The 24,399-nt window shown below is 47.5% G+C and overlaps 1 protein-coding gene across 1 annotated transcript in view; it reads left to right on the top strand.

Moving 5' to 3' along the window:
• Window positions 1-24,399, top strand: part of rft1 (RFT1 homolog) — a 142,472-nt gene that overhangs the window by 31,764 nt on the left and 86,309 nt on the right. The window contains exon 5 of the mRNA XM_078210042.1: window positions 22,155-22,256. Within this exon, the coding sequence (XP_078066168.1) occupies window positions 22,155-22,256 (102 nt within the window). The remainder of the gene's footprint in view (window positions 1-22,154; window positions 22,257-24,399) is intronic.

Below are 24,399 nucleotides of genomic sequence, written 5' to 3' on the forward strand. Positions count from 1 at the left end.
GAAGGCACTCGGCATGCTTGGTTTCATTGGTCAGAACATTGAATACAGAAACTGGGACATCTTGTTAAAGTTGTGCAAGACATCGGTAAGGCCACACTTGGAATACTGTGTACAGTTCTGGTCACCCTATTATAGAAAGGATATTATTAAACTAGAAAGAGTGCAGAAAAGATTTACTGGGATGCTACCGGGACTTGATGGATTGAGTTATAAGGAGAGACTGGATAGACTGGGACTTTTTTCTCTGGAGCGTAGGAGGCTGAGGGGTGACCTTATAGACGTCTATAAAGTAATGAGGGGCATAGACAAGGTAGATAGTCAATATCTTTTCCCAAAGGTAGGGGAGTCTAAAACTAGAGGGCATAGGTTTAAGGGGAGAGATACAAAAGTGTCCAGAGGGGCAATTTTTTCACAGAGGATGATGAGTGTCTGGAACAAGCTGCCAGAGGTAGTAGTAGAGGCGGGTACAATTTTATCTTTTAAAAAGCATTTAGATAGTTACATGGGTACCATGGGTATAGAGGGATATGGGCCAAATGCGGACAATTGGGATTAGCTTAGGGGCTTTTAAAAAAAAAGGGCGGCATGGACAAAGAACAATACAGCACAGGAACAGGCCCTTCGGCCCTCCAAGCCCGTGCCGCTCCCTGGTCCAAACTAGACCATTCTTTTGTATCCCTCCATTCCCACTCCGTTCATATGGCTATCTAGATAAGTCTATCTAGACACGTTGGGCCGAAGGGCCTGTTTCCATGCTGTAAACCTCTATGACTCTACATATTACAGAGAAGGGGGTGCTGGAAGTCTTAAAGCGCATCAAAGTAGATAAATCCCCAGGACCTGATGAAATGTATCCCAGGATGTTGTGGGAGACTAGGGAGGAAATTGTAGGTCCCCTGGCAGAGATATTTGAATCATCGACAACTACAGATGAGGTGCCTGAAGATTGGAGGGTGGCAAATATGTCTTTGTTTAAGAAGGGCTGCAGAGAAAAGTCTGGGAACTGCAGGCTGGTGAGCCTCACATCTGTAGTGGGTAAGTTATTGTAAGGTATTCTGAGAGACAGGATCTACAGGCATTTAGAGATGCAAGGACTGATTAGGGACAGTCAGCATGGCTTTGTGAGTGGAAAATCATGTCTCACAAATTTGATTGAACTTTTTGAAGGGGTAATGAAGAACGTAGATGAGGGCAGTGCAGTTGATGTTGTCTACATGGACTTTAGCAAGGCCTTTGACAAGGTACCGCATGGTAGATTGTTGCATGAGGTTAAATGCCATGGGATCCAGGATGAGGTAGCTAAATGGATACAAAATTGGCTGACGACCGAAGACAGGGGGTTGTAGAGGGTTGTTTTTCAGACTGGAGGCCTGTGACCATCGGTGTGCCTCAGGATCAGTGCTGGGTCCACTGTTATTTTTCATTTATATTAATGATTTGGATGAGAATTTAGGAGGCGTGGTTAGTAAGTTTGCAGATGACACCAAGATTGGTGACATAGTGGACAATGAAGAAGGTTTTCTGGGATTGCAACAGGATCTTGATCAATTGGGCCAGTGGGCTGACAAATGGCAGATGGAGTTTAATTTAGATAAATGCGAGGTGATTCATTTTGGTAGATCGAACCAGGGCAGGATTTATTCAGTTCATGGTAGGGCATTGGGGAGAGTTACAGAACAAAGAGATCTAGGGGTACAGGTTCATAGCTCCTTGAAAGTGGAGTCACAGGTGGACAGAGTGGTGAAGAAGGCATTCGGTTTTGGTTTGAATGGTCAGAACATTGAATACAGGAGTTGGGATGTCTTGTTGAAGTTGTACAAGACGTTGGTAAAGCCACACGTGGAATACTGTGTGCAATTCTGGTCACCCTATTATAGAAAGGATATTATTAAACTAAAAGGAATGCAGAAGAGGTTTACTTGGATGCTACCAGGACTTGATGGTTTGAGTTATAAGGCGAGGCTGGATAGACTGGGACTTTTTCCCTGGAGCGTAGGAGGCTGAGGGGTGATCTTATAGAGGTCTATAAAATAATTAGGGGCGTAGATCAGCTCGATAGTCAAAGGCAAGGGAATCTAAATCTAGAGGGCAGAGGTTTAAGGTGAGAGGGGAGAGATACAAAAAGGTCCAAAAGGGCAATTTGTTTCACACAGAGGGTGGTGAGTGTCTGGAACAAACTGCCAGAGGCAGTAGTAGAGGCGGGTACAATTTTGTCTTTTAAAAAGCATTTAGACAGTTACATGGGTAAGATGAGTACAGAGGGATATGGGCCAAACGTGGGCAATTGGGACTAGCGTAATGGTAAAAACTGGGCGGCATGGACAAGTTGGGCTGAAGGGCCTGTTTCCATGCTATAAATCTCTGATTCTATGACTCTATGACTGATTAAGGATAATCAGCACGGCTTTGTGTGTGGGAAATTGTGTCTTAAAAATTTGATAGAGTTTTTTGAAGGGGTGAGCAAGAAAATAGTTGAGGGCAGTGTGGTAGACTGTGTCTACATGGACTTTAGCAAGGTCTTCGAATGCGTGCCGCATGGTAGACTGATCAGTAAGGTTAGATCACATGGGATCCAGAGAGAACTTGGCAGCTTGATACCAAGTTGGCTTGCCGGTAAGAGACAGAGGGTGATGGTGGAGGGTTGTTTTTCAGGCTAGAGGCCTGTGACCAATGGTGTGCCGCAGGGATTGGTGCTGTATCCACTGGTAGTGATGTCATAAGTCCCTAGTGTGGAAAACAGGCAGAGAAGCAGCCGCCACGCAAGAGAACACACACCCGTAAAAATGAAGCTTTTGTTGTTTTAACCCTCTGTGCTCCCTAATGTCATTCTTCAGTAAGAAGTCTCACAACACCAGCTTAAAGTCCCACAGGTTTATTTGGTAGCAGAAGCTTTCGGAGCGCTGCTCCTTCATCAGGTGAGTGTGAAAACTAACACTGTGCCTTCAGCTGGTGTTCCTGACGGGCAACACTCCGAAAACTCATGATACAAAATAACCCTATGGGACTTTAACCTGTTGTGAGACATGTTACTGTGCCCACCCCAGTCCAATGCCGGCATCTCCACATTATGTCATTCTTCAATATGCAACATAAGGATGAGCAGCACACACGGTGCAACTGGTGACCCAAGATGAAGAAATTTACCAAGAAAAGTCAGGAACAGAAAAGTTTGAAAATAAACTAGGTGGACATGAGTAACGACAATCTGCTGCAGAGCGCTTATCCAGCTGGATGTGTTGAATAAGAGGCTGAAGCTTGTTTCCTTCTGTGAGAGAGGAATCAAGGTAGCTGCTGGAAACACGTTGCTGGAAACACGTTGCTGGAAACACGTTGCTGGAAACACGTGCATACGGGAGACATCCATTGGTGTCGCAAATGACGGGCGTTTTCGGCGTCCAGGGACACTGATGAAAATGTGGAGCAATGGAGCTCCTATACCAAGCAGGCAAACAAAATAGCAACAGATATTATTGTGTCCACTGTCCCGAGTGATGGCGGGGGTGGGGGGTGTTGTTGTGGGGGGGGGGGTGCTGTGCTTGGAGATGTGCTGAGTGACACAATTCAGAACAGATTTGTCTGTGCACTGTGCAGCGAGGCAGTTTTGCTAACTTTGCTCTGAAAAAAGGCCATGGAAATTGCTGCTACTCCAGAAGTGGTTGTGAAAGAAGCTCAGAATGGAATTTGTGTACTTGTATGCACAAAATGGCTGTATTGCCACCCAATGACCTTGGGATTAGCACATGTTATCAGTGTGCAAAGCCAGGGCATTCTGCAGCTGAATGTTGGTGTAAAAACACAATGGGGGTGATTTTACCATCGCATTGCGGTCATAAAGTGGGGCGTAAAGCGTTTAGCGCGAATGGTGCTGGGTTTTGCGACCGGTGCCATTTTACAAGCGCCGGATTTCCGGCACGGTCAGCCTCTCTCCAGAAATGGGCAAGAGGCAGATTAATATATGTAAATTTATTTAAAGAATCATTTACATGTCATTCGCGAGCCCGGCGCTCAGTCGTCCAGCCCTGCCCTCTATATATTCGCCGGGAAAGGTTCTCGCCGGCGAGGAATAGACATGCTCCCCATGAACCGGGAGCAGTCGACTTGACATCGCCGGTGGAACTGGAGGCCATTGAGACCCCCCCCGGGGAGGCTGAGGGCAAGGGGGAGGGGTGCCCCTTGGGCAGTGCCAGACTGGTAGTGCCACCCTGGAACCTGGGCAATGCCCACTGGGCAGTGCTGGGGCGGGGCTAATGGGGAAGGGGCCACTGGGGGCAGGGATAATGTTGGGAGGGGTCACTGGAGGTGGAGATAATGGGGGAGGGGCCAGCGGGGATGGGACTAATGGGAGGAGGAAGCCCACTGCCACTGCAGTGATCGGTGGGGGGAAGGGCAGCGGGGCTGCGATCGGTGGGGGAGGGAGGAGGTCCGTGATTGGTCTGGGCGGCAGCTAGAATTGGCGGGGGCTATATCTCGGGCCACGGGCCCCCGCAGTTGCAGAAGAGGAGAGCTGTTTCAGGCTGCCTGCACTCGCGAGGCCTGACAGCTCTCTCTGTCAGATGCCTGCTACTGCCAATGTGCATGTGCAGCATCAGAGGCCTGCACATGTACACTACCTCCCTCTGCAGGCTTTCGGGCACATTAAGCCCTGCCCACAGGCTTCTGCAGCGAGTAACAGGCACATTCAGAATTTTGCAGGCAGAGAGCATATGCAGGGGGCCTGAAAACACTCCCAAAAGACGGATCTGAAACTCTCCCAGTTTCAAGCCCGCACAGCACTTAGACAAAAAATGGTAAAATGCCGCCCAGTATGTCAAATCTGTGTAAAAAAAAAATGACACACACAATGTACATGCTGGAAGAAAAAGCAAGCTCGAAATAAAAATGAGAAACAAGAACAAAGCGCGATCGCATTTAAACAGAACAAAAGGAGAAATGTTCATGCTGTACAAAAGCATCGAGAAAAATGTCGCAACTCAGTCTGATTTGAAATTGATTTGATTTATTATTGTCGCATGTATTAACATAGTGAAAAGTATTGTTTCTTGCGCGCTATACAGACAAAGCATACCGTTCATAGAGAAGGAAACAAGAGTGCAGAATGTAGTGTTACAGACATAGCTAGGGTGCAGAGAAAGATCAACTTAATGCAAGGTAGGTCCATTCAAAAGTCTGACAGCAGCAGGGAAGAAGCTGTTCTTGAGTCGGTTGATGCGTGACCCTCAGACTTTTGTATCTTTTTCTCAACGGGGTGCATGGGGTCCTTGATGTTGCTGACTGCTTTTCCGAGGCAGCGGGAAGTATAGACAGAGACAATGGATGGGAGGCTGGTTTGCGTGATGGACTGGACTTCGACCCTTTGTAGTTTCCTGCAGTCTTGGACAGATTAGGAACCATACCAAGCTGTGATACAACCAGAAAGAATTCTTTCTATGGTGCATCTGTAAAAGTTGGTGAGACTTTTAGCGGACATGCCAAATTTCCTTCGTCTTCTGAGAAAGTACAGGCATTGGTGGGTTTTCTTAACTATAGTGTCAGCATGGGGGGACCAGGACAGGTTGTTGGTGATCTGGACACCTAAAATCTTGAAGCTTTCGATTCTTTCTACTTCGTCCCCATTGATGGAGACAGGGACATGTTCTACTTTACGCTTCCTGAAGTCGATGACAATCTCCTTCGTTTTGTTGACATTGAGGGAGAGATTATTGTTGTCCCACCAGTTCACCAGATTCTCTATCTCATTCCTGTACTCTGTCTCATCATTGTTTGAGATCTGATCCACTGTGGTGGTGTCATCAGCAAACTTGAAAATCGAATTGGAGGGGAATTTGGCCGCACAGTCATAGGTGTATAAGGAGTATAGTAGGGAGCTGAGAACACAGCCTTATGGGGCACAGGTGTTGAGGATGGTTGTGGGGGACGTGTTGTTGCCTATCCTTACTGATTGCAGTCTGTGGGTTAAGAAGTTCAGGATCCAGCCGCAGAGGGAGGAGCCGAGCCCCAGACCTCGGAGTTTGGAGATGAGTTTTGTAGGAATAATGGTGTTGAAGGCTGAGCTGTAGTCAATAAATACGAGTCTGACATAAGTGTCTTTGTCTGAGGAGGCATTATCACTGAATGTGCTCGCCATCTCTGCTGCTACACACCAATACTGGATTACTCGACTCCTGGATGGACAGCCAGTAAGGATGGAACTTGACACTGGAGCAGTAGTCTCACTGGTTCCAGAAACTGTTTACAAGACAAAACTCTGACACATTTTCTTGAAGCCATTGAAGGTACTGGTTCCACTGAAGGGTGGCACGGTGGCACAGTGGTTAGCACTGCTGCATCACAGCGCCAGGGACCCGGGTTCAATTCCAGCCTCAGGTCACTGTGTGCGGAGTTTGCACATTCTCCCCGTGTCTGCTTGGGTTTCCTCCGGGTGCTCCGCTTTCCTCCCACAGTCCAAAGATGTGTGGGCTAGGTTGATTGGCCATGTTAAATTTTCCCTTAGTGTCAGGGGGATTAGCAGGGTAAATATGTGGGGTTATGGGAATAGGGCCTGGGTGGGTACATGGTCGGTGGGCTGAATGGCCTCCTTCTGCACTGTAGGGATTCTATGCTCAAAACATCAATGCAACGTAACAGACAAACAGCAGGCTTGCCTCTGCATGTTATTCATTTTTGGAGACGGGAACATCACTGGCTGGGCCAGAATTTATTGCTCATCCCGAACATTTGAGAGTCAACCACATTGCTGTAGGTCTGGAGTCACACATAGGCCAGACCGGGTAAGGACAGCAGATTTCCTTCCCTAATGGACATTAGTGAATCAGATGGGTTTTATGACAATCGACAAGGATTTCATGGTCATCAGTAGATTCTTAATTCCAGATATTTTTTATTAAATTCAAATTCCACCATCTGCCGTGGCAGGATTCGAACCCAGGTCCCCAGAACATTAACTGAGTTTCCAGATCAATAGTCTAGCGATAACATCACTCGGCCATTACATCCCTATCTCTGCTCCTATTTCCTATGATCTTATATTTAAGGAGGAATATGGCAGAGCAGGCTCAGCGGACAGTGAGGTCCCCCTGTTGAATGAATACTTCACATCCGTTTTCGCCCAAGCGAATGAGGACAATGGTATGAACATAGAACAGTACAGCACAGAACAGGCCCTTCGGCCCACGATGTTGTGCCGAGCTTTGTCTGAAACCCAGATCAAGCTATTTCCTCCCTATCATCCCGAAGTACTCCGTGTGCCTATCCAATAGCTTCTTAAATGTTCCTAAAGTTTCTGACTCCACTATCCCTGCAGGCAGTCCATTCCACACCCCAACCACTCTCTGAGTAAAAAACCTACCTCGGACATCCTTCCTATATCTCCCACCATGAACCCTATAGTTATGCCCCCTAGTTACTGCTCCATTCACCCGAGGAAATAGTCTTTGAACGTTCACTCTATCTATCCCCCTCATCATCTTATAAACCTCTATCAAGTCTCCTCTCAACCTCCTCCGCTCCAAATAGAAAAGCCCAAGTTCCCTCAACCTTTCCTCATAAGACCTACCCTCCAAACCAGGCAGCATCCTGGTAAATCTCCTTTGCACTCTTTCCAGTGTTTCCACATCCTTCTTGTAGTGAGGTGACCAGAACTGCACACAATATTCCAAATGTGGTCTCACCAAGGTCCTGTACAGTTGCAGCATAACCCCACGGCTCTTAAACTCAAACCCCCTGTTAATGAACGCCAACACACTATAGGCCTTCTTCACGGCTCTATCCACTTGAGTGGCAACCTTCAGAGATCTATGGATATGAACCCCAAGATCTCTCTGTTCCTCCACACTCTTCAGAACCCTACCTTTGACCCTGTAATCCACATTTAAATTTGTCCTACCAAAATGAATCACCTCGCATTTGTCAGGGTTAAACTCCATTTGCCATTTTTCAGCCCAGCTCTGCATCCTATCTATATCTCTTTGCAGCCTACAACAGCCCTCCACCTCATCCACTACTCCACCAATCTTGGTGTCATCAGCAAATTTAGTGATCCACCCTTCAGCCCCCTCCTCCAAGTCATTTATAAAAATTACAAATAGCAGAGGACCAAGTACTGATCCCTGTGGCACTCCGCTGGTAACCGGTTTCCAGTCTGAAAATTTTCCATCCACCACCACCCTCTGTCTTCTGTTAGATAGCCAGTTACCTATCCAATCGGCCAAACTTCCCTCTATCCCACACATCCTTACTTTCTTCATAAGCCGACCGTGGGGGGCTTTATCAAACGCCTTACTAAAATCCATGTATATGACATCAACTGCACTACCTTCATCTACACACTTAGTTACCTCGTCAAAAAATTCTATCAAATTTGTGAGGCAAGACTTGCCCTTCACAAATCCGTGCTGACTAACCCGGATTAAGCTGCATCTTTCTAAATGGTCGTAAATCCTATCCCTAAGGACCTTTTCCATCAACTTACCAACCACCGAAGTAAGACTAACCGGCCTATAATTACCAGGGTCATTTCTATTCCCTTTCTTAAACAGAGGAACGACATTCGCCACTCTCCAGTCCTCTGGCACCACCCCCGTGGACAGTGAGGACGCAAAGATCAACGCCAAAGGCTCTGCTATCTCATCCCTTGCCTCCCAAAGAATCCTAGGATATATTTCATCAGGCCCAGGGGACTTATCAACTTTCAGTTTATTCAAAATTGCTAGTACATCTTCCCTCCGAACATCTACTTCCTCCAGCCTATCAGCCTGTGACACCATCTCTTCCTCAAAAACATGGCCCCTCTCCTTGGTGAACACCAAAGAAAAGTATTCATTCATCACCTCTCCTATCTCTTCTGACTCCATGCACAAATTCCCACTGCCGTCCTTGACCGGCCCCAGACTCACCCTGGTCATTCTTTTATTCCTCGCATAAGAGTAAAAAGCCTTGGGGTTTTCTTTGATCCGACCCGCCAAGGACTTCTCATGCCCCCTCCTAGCTCTCCTCAGCCCCTTCTTCAGCTGGTATGGAATTCAGGGAGAGAGACTGTGAGGTTCTTGAGCAAATTGACATTGGGAAGGACAAGGTATTGGCAGCCTTAAAAGTGGATAAATCTCCAGGTCCAGGTGAATTCTGTCCGAGGCTGCTGTGAGAGGCAAGGGAGGAGATTGCAGGGGCTCTGACCCAAATTTTCAATTCCTCTCTGGCCACTGGAGGTGCCAGATGACTGGAGAACAGCTAATGTGGTTCCGCTATTTAAGAAGGGTTGTGGAGATTAACCAGGGAACTACAGACCAGTGAGTCTCGCGTCAGCGGTAGGGTAACCATAAGAGAAACTTCTGAAGGAGAGCATCTGTCTCCACTTGGAGAGGCAAAGCTTGATCAGTGATAGTCAGCATGGCTTTGTCAGAGGAAGGTCATGCTTAACAAATTTGATTGAATTTTTTGAGGAGGTGACCAGGTGTGTAGACGAGGGGAGTGCAGTCGATGTAGTTTATATGGATTTCAGCAACGCCTTTGACAAGGTCCCACATGGGAGACTTGTCAAGAAGATAAATTCACATGGGATACAGGGTAATTTGATAAAGTGGATTCAAAATTGGCTCAGTTGTAGGAGACTGAGGGTGATGACAGTGGCTGCTTTAGTGACTGGACAACACCACACAACCCTGCCACAGCAACCTCTGCAAGACGTGCCGGATCATCGACACGGATGCCATCATCTCACGTGAGAACACCATCCACCAGGTACACAGTACATACTCTTGCAACTCGGCCAACGTTGTCTACCTGATACGCTGCAGGAAAGGATGTCCCGAGGCATGGTACATTGGGGAGACCATGCATACGCTACAACAACGGATGAATGAACACCGCTCGACAATCACCAGGCAAGAGTGTTCTCTTGATAGTAAAAGTTTTTATAAATATATAAAAAGGAATAGAGTGGCTAGAGTGAATGTTGGACCCTTGGAGGATGAGAGGGGGGGGGTTAATAGTGGGAAATGAGGATATGGCTGAGTCTTTAAATAAGTTTTTTGTGTCGGTCTTCATGGTGGAGGACACAAATAGTTTGCCAAATATTAACGATAGAGGGTTGGCAGCAGGAGAAATACTTAATACAATTAATGTTACCAGAGAGGCAGTGCTGGGTAGACTAATGGGACCGAAGGTGGACAAGTCCCCGGGTCCGGATGGAATGCATCCCAGGGTATTGAAAGAAATGTCAGAGGTAATAGCGGATGCGTTAGTGATTATTTATCAAAACTCGTTGCATTCTGGGGTAGTGCCGGTTGATTGGAAAACGGCTAATGTTACGCCGCTGTTTAAAAAAGGAAGGAGACAAAAGGCGGGTAACTATAGGCCGGTCAGCTTAACGTCTGTAGTAGGGAAAATGCTGGAATCCATTATTAAAGAGGAGATAGCAGGGCATCTGGATAGAAATGGTTCGATCAATCAGACGCAGCATGGATTCATGAGGGGAAAGTCGTGCTTGACGAACATGTTGGATTTTTATGAAGATGTGACTAGGGCGGTTGATGGAGGAGAACCGGTGGATGGGGTGTTTTTGGATTTCCAAAAGGCGTTTGATAAGGTGCCCCATAAAAGGCTGCTGAAGAAGATTAGGGCACACGGAGTTGGGGGTAGTGTGTTAAAGTGGATTGGGGACTGGCTATCCGACAGGAAGCAAAGAGTCGGAATAAATGGGTGTTTTTCCGGTTGGAGGAAGGTAACTAGTGGCGTGCCGCAGGGATCGGTACTCAGGCCGCAACTATTTACCATTTATATAGATGATCTGGAGGAGGGGACGGAGTGTAGGGTAACGAAGTTTGCAGACGACACAAAGATAAGTGGAAAAGTGAATCGTGTGGAGGACGGAGATGATCTGCAGAGAGATTTGGACAGGCTGAGTGAGTGGGCGAGGATATGGCAAATGGAGTATAACGTTGAGAAATGCGAGGTTATACACTTTGGAGGAAATAATAACAAATGGGATTACTATCTCAATGGAAACAAATTAAAACATGCTACCGTGCAAAGGGACCTGGGGGTCCTTGTGCATGAGACGCAAAAGCCCAGTCTGCAGGTACAACAGGTGATCAAGAAGGCAAATGGGATGTTGGCCTATATTGCGAGGGGGATAGAATATAAAAGCAGGGATGTCTTGATGCACCTGTACAGGGCATTGGTGAGGCCGCAGCTGGAATACTGTGTGCAGTATTGGTCCCCTTATATGAGGAAGGATATATTGGCATTGGAGGGAGTGCAGAGAAGGTTCACCAGGTTGATACCGGAGATGAGGGGTTTGGATTATGAGGAGAGGCTGAGGAGATTGGGTTTGTACTCGTTGGAGTTTAGAAGGATGAGGGGGGATCTTATGGAGACTTATAAGATAATGCGGGGGCTGGATAGGGTGGAGGCGGAGAGATTCTTTCCACTTAGTAAGGAAGTTAAAACTAGAGGACACAGCCTCAACATAAAGGGGGGTCGGTTTAAGACAGAGTTGAGGAGGAACTTCTTCTCCCAGAGGGTGGTGAATCTCTGGAATTCTCTGCCCACTGAGGTGGTGGAGGCTACCTCGCTGAATATGTTTAAAGCGCGGATGGATGGATTCCTGATCGGTAAGGGAATTAAGGGTTATGGGGATCAGGCGGGTAAGTGGTACTGATCCACGTCAGATCAGCCATGATCTTATTGAATGGCGGGGCAGGCTTGAGGGGCTAGATGGCCTACTCCTGCTCCTATTTCTTATGTTCCTGTTGGGGAGCACTTCAGCAGTCACGGGCATTCGGCTTCTGTCCTGATAAATGCGAAGTATGCATTTTGGTAGAAATAATCCCCCATAACAACTACCCTGTTACTTTCGCTCCTATCCAGAATCATCTTTGCAATCCTTTCCTCTACATCTCTGGAACTTTTCGGAGGCCTATAGAAAACTCCCAACAGGGTGACCTCTCTTTCCTGTTTCTGACCTCAGCCCATACTACCTCAGTAGACGAGTCATCATCAAATGTCCTTTCTGCCACCGTAATACTGTCCTTAACTAACAATGCCACACCTCCACCTCTTTTACCACCTTCCCTTCTCTTACTGAAACATCTAAACCCCGGAACCTGCAACAACCATTCCTGTCCCTGCTCTATCCATGTCTCCGAGATGGCCACAACATCGAAGTCCCAGGTACCAACCCATGCTGCAAGTTCACCCACCGTATTCCGGATGCTCCTGGCATTGAAGTATACACACTTCAAACCACCTTCCTGCCTGCCAGTACACTCCTGCGACGCTGAAACCTCATCCATGACCTCACTACTCTCAACCTCCTGTACACTGGATCTACAATTCAGATTCCCATCCCCCTGCTGAATTAGTTTAAACCCTCCCGAAAAGCATTAGCAAATTTCCCCCCCAAGATATTGGTACCCCTCTGGTTCAGGTGTAGACCATCCCGTTTGTAGAGGTCCCATCTACCCCAGAATGAGCCCCAATTGTCCAGGTATCTGAATCCCTCCCTCCTGCACCATCCCTGTAGCCACGTGTTCAACTGCTCTCTCTCCCTATTCCTCTCCTCACTATCACATGGCACGGGTAACAAACCAGAGATGATAACTCTGTTTGTTCCAGCCCTAAGCTTCCACCCTAACTCCCTGAATTTCTGCCTGACATCCCCATCCCTGTTCCTACCTATGTCTTGGGTGCCTGTGTGAACCACGACTTGGGGCTGGTCCCCCTCCCCCTTAAGGATCCCTAAAACACGATCCAAGACATCACGGACCCCGGCACCTGGGAGGCAACACACCAGCCACGAGTCCCTCTTGTTCCCACAGAATCTCCTATCTATCCCCCTAACTATGGAGTCCCCAATAACTAATGCTCTACTCCTCTCCCCCCTTCCCTTCTCAGCAACAGGGGCAGACTCTGTGCCAGTGACCTGTACCCCATGGCTTACCCCTGTTTATCATAGAAATCATAGAAACCCTACAGTGCAGAAGGAGGCCATTCGGCCCATCGAGTCTGCACCGACCACAATCCCACCCAGGCCCTACCCCCACATATTTACCCACTAATCCCTCTAACCTACACATCCCAGGACTCTAAGGGGCAATTTTTAACCTGGCCAATCAACCTAACCCGCACATCTTTGGACTGTGGGAGGAAACCGGAGCACCCGGAGGAAACCCACGCAGACACGAGGAGAATGTGCAAACTCCACACAGACAGTGACCCAAGCCGGGAATCGAACCCAGGTCCCTGGAGCTGTGAAGCAGCAGTGCTAACCACTGTGCTACCGTGCCGCCCCTAACAGTATCCAAAACAGAATACTTGTTATACAGAGGAACAGGGGATCCAGGGGATCGCTGCTCTGACTGCTTCTTACCCCTTCTAGTCAACACCCACGTATCATTTCTAGGAGTAACTACCTCCCTGTAGCTTCTATCTATAGCTGCCTCTGCTTCCCGAGTGATCCTGAGTTCATCCAGTTCCAGCTCCAGATCCCTAACACGGTCTTCAAGGAGCTGGAATTGGGTGCACTTCCTGCAGGTGTACTCAGCCGGGACACTGGTGTCTCTCACCTCAAACATCCCTCAGGAGGAACATTGCACTGCCTGCACTGACATCCCTGCTAACTTCCCTTACTAAGAAACAAAAGAGAGGAAAAAAAGCTTACCTGCCCTCACTCCGAGTCTTTTTTTTTACGTTAGAGGAGGGGGGAGAGTGGGGGACGTTACACGTGTAGGGTCTCGGGTTACCTCCCTGTTCAAATTTATTGGGCAAAAAAAACCTTCCCAGGCCTCCCCGCGGCCTACTTCTGGTTTCCTGTTTAACTGAAAAAAAACTCCGCTAAAAAGTAAGGTTAAAAAAAATCGCTCTCTTACCCTCGGCCACTCCTGATACGAATCGCTCCCTCTCTACTTTGCTCCGGTGGAACAATGAGCCATTGGGGGGATGTGAGGAAAAAGCTTTTTTACCGAGAGGGTGGTGACGGTCTGGAATGCGCTACTTGAGAGGATGGTGGAGGCAGGTTGCCTCACATCCTTTAAAAAGTTCCTGGATGAGCACACCATAACATTCAGGGCTATGGGCCAAGTGCTGGCTGATGGGATTAGGTGGGGGTTCCGGTGTTTCTAATGTGTTGGTGCTGACTCGATGGGCCGAAGGACTTCTTCTGCGCAGTATGATTCAATGATTCTCTGCTCAGACCTTCTTTGTTCTTCTTGTGTCTGGAACAGGGGTCACTCTTGGTTGGTTTGCGATTCCTCAGGTTGGAGTCAGGGGTCAGTCTCGGTTTGCATTAGGTGGGCAGCACGGTGGCACAGTGGTTAGTCCTGCTGCCTCACAGCGGACACCGAGGAATTCATCAGGCGAATGGGGCTGCGGGAGTTCTTCCACAAACCCCAAGAGGCCAACAGCGAACACAATGAGACAGCCAATGAACCGGAACAGCCGACAGAGAGATCCGCGGTGCAGCGACCAAAGAGGAAAGAGTTGAATTGGACTCCTCCGGAAAGCCACTGCCCTCGACTCGACATGTATGCCCAAGCTATCAGGAGATGCATCAATGCCAGATTCATTGGCCGCACTCACAAGACAGCCCCGAACGTCACCCAAACACAATGCAACGCCACCCGCGCTCTCAAGACCAACCGCAACATTGTCATCAAAGCAGCAGACAAAGGAGGGGCCACCGTTATACTGAACAGAATGGATTACTGCAAAGAAGTGTACCGACAACTCAACAACGAGGAACACTACAGACAGTTACCCGTAGATCCGACCAAAGAACACACACCCGTCAACTCAACAGACTGATCAAGACCTTTGATCCGGACCTTCAGAGCACTCTCCTTGCTCCCATCCCACGTACTCCCCATGTTGGAGATCGCTACTGCCTCCCAAAGATGCACAAGGTCAACACACCTAGCCGTTCCATCGCATCAGGCAATGGGACCCTGTGTGAGAACCTTTCCGGCTACATCGAGGACATCCTGAAACCCATTGTACAAAGAACCCCCAGCTTCTGTCGTGACAGAACGGACTTCCAACAGAAACTCAGCACACATGGAGCAGTTGAACCAGGAGCACTCCTCCTCACAATGGATGCCTTGGCACTCTACACCAGCATCCCCTACGACAACGGCATTGCTGCAACTGCCTCAGTACTCAACGCCGACAACTGCTAATCTCCAGATGCAATTCTACAACTCATCTGCTTCATCTTGGACCACAACGTCTTCACCTTCAACAACCAGTTCTTCATCCAAATACACAGAACAGCCATGGGGACCAAATTCGCACCTCAATATGCCAATATCTTCATGCACAGGTTCGAACAAGACCTCTTCACCGCACAGGACCTTCAACCGATGCTATACACTAGATACATCAATGACATTTTCTTCCTTTGGACTCATGGTGAACAATCACTGAAACAACTATATGATGACATCAACAAGTTCCATCCCACCATCAGACTCACCATGGACTACTCTCCAGAATCGGTTGCATTCTTGGACACACGCATCTCCATCAAGGACATCTCCATCAAATAAACCTGTTTGGCCTGGTGTTGTACTGGGACCTCTGCTATTTGTGATATATATAAATGATTTGGAAGAAGGTGTAACTGGTGTAATCAGCAAGTTTGCGGATGACACGAAGATGGCTGGACTTGCGGATAGCGAAGAGCATTGTCGGGCAATACAGCAGGATATAGATAGGCTGGAAAATTGGGCGGAGAGGTGGCAGATGGAGTTTAATCCGGATAAATGCGAAGTGATGCATTTTGGAAGAAATAATGTAGGGAGGAGTTATACAATAAATGGCAGAGTCATCAGGAGTATAGAAACACAGAGGGACCTAGGTGTGCAAGTCCACAAATCCTTGAAGGTGGCAACACAGGTGGAGAATGTGGTGAAGAAGGCATATGGTATGCTTGCCTTTATAGGACGGGGTATAGAGTATAAAAGCTGGAGTCTGATGATGCAGCTGTATAGAACGCTGGTTAGGCCACATTTGGAGTACTGCGTCCAGTTCTGGTCGCCGCACTACCAGAAGGACGTGGAGGCATTGGAGAGAGTGCAGAGAAGGTTTACCAGGATGTTGCCTGGTATGGAGGGTCTTAGCTATGAGGAGAGATTGGGTAGACTGGGGTTGTTCTCCTTGGAAAGACGGAGAATGAGGGGAGATCTAATAGAGGTGTACAAGATTATGAAGAGTATAGATAGGGTGAACAGTGGGAAGCTTTTTCCCAGGTCGGAGGTGACGATCACGAGGGGTCACGGGCTCAAGCTGAGAGGGGCGAAGTATAACTCAGATATCAGAGGGACGTTTTTTACACAGAGGGTGGTGGGGGCCTGGAATGCGCTGCCAAGTAGGATGGTGGAGGCAGGCACGCTGACATCGTTTAAGACTTACCTGGATAGTCACATGAGCAGCCTGGGAAAGGAGGGATACAAACGAATGGTCTAGTTGGACCAAGGAGCGGCACAGGCTTGGAGGGCCGAAGGGCCTGTTTCCTGTGCTGTACTGTTCTTTGTTCTTTGTACATCTTACTGTGCTGGACTAGTAATACAGAGGCCCAGGTTAATCCTCAGTGAACATGCATTCAAACCCCACTCGAGCAACTGGTAGAGTTTAAATTCTATTGATAGAAAAAAAGCTTGTGGTTGCCACCAGAACCTTCTATATCTCATGAAAGCATGGCAGCTCAACTTGTTCTCAGGGCAGTGGAATTGTAGGAGTGTTAGCCAACAGGAGTTATCTCTCATTGCACTCCAATTGGGCACAAGCCTCTCCTGCACCCCTCTGCCACTGACACCAATGCATCAGAGTGCTTTTGCGACAGAACAGACCCCTGCCACAGTGGATTGTTGCAGATGTTCCTGTGTATGACAGCATCAGTACGAGTGACCACTGCTCGATCCTTGTGGAGACAAAGTCCCATCTTCACATTGACGACACTCTCCATCACTGTCACAGTGCTAAACAATTACATTAGCCACTTAAGCACCGCAAGGTCCCACAGATTGCAAATGAGATAACTGATAAATTATTATTTTAGTGTTATTTTTGGTAGTGCTGGTTGAAGGGACAAAGCCAGGTAAGACACTGGGAGAACTTGATTGCTCTCATAATTCCATACTGCATTTTATATCTATCTGCAGGGAAACAAGCCTCAGATAGAAATTATAGCAAAATACTGCAGATGCTGGAGAGCTGAAATAAAAACAGAAAATGCGAGAAAAACTCAGAAAGTCTGACAGAATGTGTGGAGCAAGTAACAGGGTTAACATTTCGCGTTTCCGGAGTTATTTTGGACTCGAAACAATGGGTGGGATTTTCTGGCCCCGCTCGCCCCAAAACCGGAAAATCCTGCCCGAGGCCAATGGACCTTTCAATAGTCTGTCCCTTGGCGGCGGGATGGTAAATTTTGCCCCATTAACTCTTTGCAGCTCTATGCAGCTTTATAAGACCCCCGTCAGACCCCACTTGGAGTACTTGCTCAGTTCTGGTCGCCTCATTACAGGAGGGATGTGGAAATGATTGAAAGAGTGCAGAGAAGATTTACAAGGATGTTGCCTGGATTGGCTGGCATGCGTTATGAGGATAGGCTGAGGGAGCTCGGTCTTTTCTCCTTGGAGAGACGAAGGATGAGAGGTGACCTGATAGAAATGTACAAGATGTTGAGAGGTATAGATCGGATGAATTCTCGGAGACTTTTTCCCAGGGTTGAAATGGCTGCTACAAGAGGACACAGGTTTAAGGTGCTGGGGAGTAGGTACAGAGGAGATGTCAGGGGTAAGTTTTTCACTCAGAGGGTGGTGGGTGAGTGGAATCGGCTGCCCTCAGTGGTGGTGGAGGCAAACTCGATAGGGTCTTTTAAGAGACTTCTGGATGAGTACATGGGACTCAATAGGATTGAGGGTTATAGGTAAGCCTATATATAAGCCTAGGTAGGTAGGGACATGACCGGCACAACTTGTGGGCCGAAGGGCCTGTTTGTGTTGTATTTTTTCTATGTTCTATGACAGCCACCTCAGCACTTCACTGTACCACAAGCCCACGGATAACCTCACGATGCTCCATTCTTCAGCTTCCACCCTCAACACGTTAAAGAAGCCATCCCCTACGGACAAGCCCTCCGTATACACAGGATCTGCTTGGATGAGGAGGATCGCAACAGACACCTCCAGACACTGAAAGACGCCCTCATAAGAACAGGATATGGCGCTCGACTCATCGATCGACAGTTCCGACGTGCCACAATGAAAAACTGCACCGCCCTCCTCAGAAGACAAACACGAGACACGGTGGACAGAGTACCCTTCATCGTCCAGTACTTCCCCGGAGCGGAGAAGCTACAACATCTTCTCCGAAGCCTTCAACATGTCATCGATGAAGACGAACATCTCGCCAAGGCCATCCCCACACCCCCACTTCTTGCCTTCAAAGAACCACACAACCTCAAACAGACCATTGTCCACAGCAAACTACCCAGCCTTCAGGAGAACAGTGACCACGACACCACACAACCCTGCCACAGCAACCTCTGCAAGACATGCCAGATCATCAACATGGATGCCATCATCTCACGTGAGAACACCATCCACCAGGTACACGGTACATACTCTTGCAATTCGGCCAACGTTGTCTACCTGATACGCTGCAGGAAAGGATGTCCCGAGGCATGGTACATTGGGGAGACCATGCAGACGCTACGACAACAAATGAATGAACACCGCTCGACAATCACCAGGCAGGAGTGTTCCCTGCCAGTCGGGGAACACTTCAGCAGTCACGGGCATTCAGCCTCTGATCTTCGGGTAAGCGTTCTCCAAGGTGGCCTACACGACAACGCAGAATCGCTGACCAGAAACTGATAGTGACCACAATTCGGTGTCTTTTGTTACTGCAATGGAGAGGGATAGGGCCGTACGGCAGGGCAAGGTTTACAATTGGGGGAGAGGTAATTATGATGCGATTAGGCAAGAATTAGGGGGCATAAGTTGGGAACAGAAACTGTCAGGGAAAGGCACTAATGAAAAGTGGAACTTTTTCAAGGAACAAATACTGGGTGCCCTTGATAGGTATGTCATAGAATCATAGAAACCCTACAGTGCAGAAAGAGGCCATTCGGCCCATCGAGTCTGCACCGACCACAATCCCACCCAGGCCCTACCCCCACATATTTACCCGCTAATCCCTCTAACCTACGCATCCCAGGACACTAAGGGGCAATTTTTAACCTGGCCAATCAACCTTGCCCGCACATCTTTGGACTGTGGGAGGAAACCGGAGCACCCGGAGGAAACCCACGCAGACACGAGGAGAATGTGCAAACTCCACACAGACAGCGACCCGAGCCGGGAATCGAAACCGGGACCTTGGAGCTGTGAAGCAGCAGTGCTAACCACTGTGCTACCGTGCCGTCCTTCAGGCAGGGAGGAAATGGCCGAGTGAGGGAACCATGGTTCACGAAAGAGGTGGAATGTCTTGTGAAAAGGAAGAGGGAAGCTTATGTAGGGATGAGGAAACAAGGTTCAGATGGCTCGATTGAGGGTTACAAGTTAGCAAGGAATGAGCTGAAAAAGGGGCTTAGGAGAGCTAGGAGGGGACATGAGAAGTCCTTGGCGGGTCGGATCAAGGAAAACCCCAAGGCTTTTTACTCTTATGTGAGGAATAAGAGAATGACCAGGGTGAGGTTAGGGCCGGTCAAGGACAGTAGTGGGAACTTGTGTATGGAGTCAGTAGAGATAGGCGAGGTGATGAATGAATACTTTTCTTCAGTGTTCACCAAGGAGAGGGGCCATGTTTTTGAGGAAGAGAAGGTGTTACCGGCCAATAGGCTGGAGGAAATAGATGTTCGGAGGGAGGATGTCCTGGCAGTTTTGAATAAACTGAAGGTCGATAAGTCCCCTGGGCCTGATGAAATGTATCCTAGGATTCTTTGGGAGGCAAGGGATGAGATTGCAGAGCCTTTGGCTTTGATATTTGGGTCCTCGCTGTCCACGAGGATGGTGCCAGAGGACTGGAGAGTGGCGAATGTTGTTCCTCTGTTTAAGAAAGGGAATAGAACTGACCCTGGTAATTATAGACCGGTTAGTCTTACTTCGGTGGTTGGTAAATTGATGGAAAAGGTCCTTAGGGATGGGATTTACGACCATTTAGAAAGATGCGGATTAATCCGGGATAGTCAGCACGGTTTCGTGAAGGGCAAGTCGTGCCTCCCAAATTTGATTGAATTTTTGAGGAGGTAACTAAGTGTGTTGATGAAGGTAGGGCAGTTGATGTCATATACATGGATTTTAGTAAGGCATTTGATAAGGGCCCCCATGGTCGGCTTATGATGAAAGTGAGGAGGTGTGGGATAGAGGGAAAGTTGGCCGATTGGATAGGTAACTGGCTGTCTGATCGAAGACAGAGGGTGGTGGTGGATGGAAAATTTTCGGATTGGAGGCAGGTTGCTAGCGGAGTGCCACAGGGATCAGTGCTTGGTCCTCTGCTCTTTGTGATTTTTATTAATGACTTAGAGGAGGGGGCTGAAGGGTGGATCAGTAAATTTGCTGATGACACCAAGATTGTGGAGTAGTGGATGAGGTGGAGGGCTGTTGTAGGCTGCAAAGAGACATAGATAGGATGCAAAGCTGGGCTGAAAAATGGCAAATGGAGTTTAACTCTGATAAATGTGAGGTGATTCATTTTGGTAGGACTAATTTAAATGTGGATTACAGGGTCAAAGGTAGGGTTCTGAAGACTGTGGAGGAACAGAGAGATCTTGGGGTCCATATCCACAGATCTCTAAAGGTTGCCACTCAAGTGGATAGAGCTGTGAAGAAGGCCTATAGTGTGTTAGCTTTTATTAACAGGGGGTTGGAGTTTAAGAGCCGTGGGGTTATACTGCAAATGTACAGGACCTTGGTGAGACCACATTTGGAATATTGTGTGCAGTTCTGGTCACCTCACTATAAGAAGGATGTGGAAGCACTGGAAAGAGTGCAGAGGAGATTTACCAGGATGCTGCCTTGTTTGGAGGGTAGGTCTTATGAGGAAAGGTTGAGGGAGCTCGGGCTGTTCTCTCTGGAGCGGAGGAGGCTGAGGGGAGACTTAATTAGAGGTTTATAAAATGATGACGGGGATAGATAGAGTGAACGTTCAAAGACTACTTCCTTGGGTGGATGGAGCTATTATAAGGGGGCATAACTATAGGGTTCGTGGGTGGGAGATATAGGAAGGATATCAGAGGTAGGTTCTTTACGCAGAGAGTGGTTGGGGTGTGGAATGGACTGCCTGCGGTGATAGTGGAGTCAGACACTTTAGGAACATTTAAGCGGTTATTGGATAGGCACATGGAGCACACCAGGGTGATAGATAGTGGGATAGCTTGATCTTGGTTTCAGATGAAGCTCGGCACAACATCGTGGGCCGAAGGGCCTGTTCTGTGCTGTACTGTTCTATGTTCTATGATAGCCAAGTTCCGCGCACGTGAGGACGGCCTCAACCGGGATCTTGGGTTCATGTCACACTATATGTAACCCCCACAACTTGCCTGGGCTTGCAAAATCTCACTTACTGTTCTGTCTGGAGACAATACACATCTCTTTAACCTGTGCTTGGCCCTCTCTCCACTCACATTGTCTGTACCTTTAAGACTTGATTACCTGTAAAGACTCGCATTCCAACCATTATCTTGTAAATTGAATTTGTGTCATTATATTTATGCTCTGTTTGTGAACACAAGTCCTCACTCACGTGATGAAGAGCTTGAGACTCCGAAAGCTAGTGCTGCCAAATAAACCTGTTGGACTTTAACCTGGTGTTGTGAGACTTCTTACTGTGCCTCACAGGGCCAGGGACCTGGGTGGGTCACTGTGCCGAGTTCTTCCCTTGTCTGTGGGGGTTTCCTCCGGGTGCTCCGGTTTCCTCCCACAGTCTGAAAGACGTGCAGGTTAGGTACATTGACCATGCTAAATTCTCCCTCAGTGTTCCCGAACTGTTGCCAGAGTGTGGCGTCTAGAGGATTTTCACAGTAACTTCAATTCAGTGTTAATATAAGCCTACTTGTGACACTAATAAATAAACTTTGTGATTCCTCGGGTTGGGGTCAGGGGTCAGTCTTGGATTGTGATTCTCGGGTTTCATGTCTTACCTGATCTTTGTTTGTTTTTCAGGTGATTGCTGAGAGTCTGGCCATGGTTGCCAAGTGTGCACTCACTGTTGTGTGTGTCACAATCGTACCACACTGGGGTCTTTATATATTCTCTCTGGCCCAGGTAGGTTGCCTTTATTTTGATTGATTAAATATCCTGAACCCTAAGTTCAAAGTTTGCCCAAGGTAAGTTCCTTGATCATGTGGGCAGACTATCACTTGCTGAAGAGAGAACAATTATCATGGCCAGTTTTTCCCTACCCAGTGTTAGAGGATTTGCCACACTGGCAGTACTTTGATAAATGGAAACCCATTATTGTGATGCTGCTGTAGGTTGTGACTCATGATTAGTTGCACTCCCTGGTTTAATTTATTCAATTTCCTTTTGCAACTTATTATTGAATCTGCTGCCACTGCCTTTACAGGCAGCACATTTCAGATCACAACTTGCTGTGTAAAAAAAAACTCCTCATGTCACTTGGCTGTTTTACTAAACCCTTTAATCTGTGGTTCTTGACCCATCCGCCACTTGAAATAGTTATTCTTCTTTTACTCAGTCAATACTCTTTAAGATATTATATGGGTAGCACACTCAGCAAGGTGGTCACGCTGCAGCTTAAAGGCCTGGAGGCGGAGAGTAAATGAATGACCACCAGGCAATGCAAGAGAATGAGGCAGGTATGTTGGAGCCCCTTGGGCCCAACTTAGAAATTGGCTTTCCATTTTGGAAATTAATGAGGGCGCTGGTTCCTCAGAGGAGTGCAGTCAGAGCCAGGTTTCTGACACCACGAGAGATTTGGTTATACAGGAGGGAAGAGCAGTAGCGGTGGTAGCAGTCAAGGAAGGGCCAGACTGGATGTTAAATATTCCTGGATATTCCTACAGTCTAGCATTCCTGTTCAGAAAAGAGAGGAAAGGAAATTGCAGAAAAGTGCAACAATTATTGAATAATGATAATAGTGATAACGAGGGACTTCAATTAATACAATTATCTAAATATGGACTGGGATAATATTAGTGTAAAGGGCAAGAAGGGGCAAGAGTCCTTAAGTGTGTTCAGGAAAATTTTCTACAGCAGAAGATGTCCAGTCTAACAGGAAATGATGCACTTGGTTCTTGGAACTGAGGTGGACCAAGTGTCCACAGGGAAGCATTAGGAAACAATGAGCATTGTATTGTAAGGTTTGAATGATAATAGAAAAGGATAATCCAGTATAAAAATAATTAACTGGGGAGAACCGACTTCAAGGGGAAGGACAGCTGGGTTGTTTAGACTGCAACAAAAGGTTGGCGGGAAAACCTATAGCTGAACAAAAGGCTACCTTCAAAGCAGAAATGCTCTGCACCATTCAAGTCAAGGTATGTTCACTTAAAAGGAAAAGGCAGGGCAAACAAATTCAGAGCTCCCTGAATGAAAAAGGAGATAGAAATTAAAATGAGAAAGAAAAACCATGCTTCTGACAGATGTCAGGTGAAAAATAGTGTTGAGAACCAAGAATAATGGAGGAGGATTAGATTGGAGGTTGAAAAGCAAATTAGAAATGCAAATAGAGATTATGAGAAAAGACTGCAGTCAACATAAAGGGGATTCCTAAAGTCTTCGATAGGCAAATAAATAGTAAAAGGGTGCTAAAAGGAGGAGTAGAGCCGATTGGGGACCAAAAACACACGTGGAGGCAGAGGGCATGGCTGGGGTACTAAATAAATACGTTGCAACTATCTTTATCAAGGAGCTGAATGCTACCCAGGGCATGATGACTGTCCCTAGTGGGGTTCAAAACTGATAGGAGGAAGTGTCGTATAGACTGTCGGTACTGAACGTTGACAAGGCATTTCGACCAGAGGAGATGCATCCAAGGATATTGAAGGAAATGAGAATATAAAAATGGAAATTGCAGGGGCACAGGCCATTATCTTCCAGTCTTCCCGAGACTAGGAAGATGTCAGAAAACTGGAGCATTGCAAATGTTATACCCTTGTTCAAAAATGTTTGTAAGGAAAACCCCAGCAATTACAAGCCAGTGGGCAAGCTGCTAGAAACAGTTATTCAGGATAGAGTTTGTAATCACATGGAAAAGTGTGGGTTTATTATGAAGAGCCAGCATGGATTTCTAGAGGAGAAATAGTGTATAACTAACTTGCTGGAGGTTTTTGAGGAGATAACAGAAAGGGTCGATTAGGGTAATGCTGTTGATGCGGTGTACATGGATTTTCAAGAGCCACATAATAGACTTGTGAGAAAAGCTATAGCTCGTGGAATGAAAGGA

This window comes from Mustelus asterias, chromosome 3 (assembly GCF_964213995.1).
Source record: "Mustelus asterias chromosome 3, sMusAst1.hap1.1, whole genome shotgun sequence".
Classification (NCBI taxonomy): domain Eukaryota; kingdom Metazoa; phylum Chordata; class Chondrichthyes; order Carcharhiniformes; family Triakidae; genus Mustelus; species Mustelus asterias.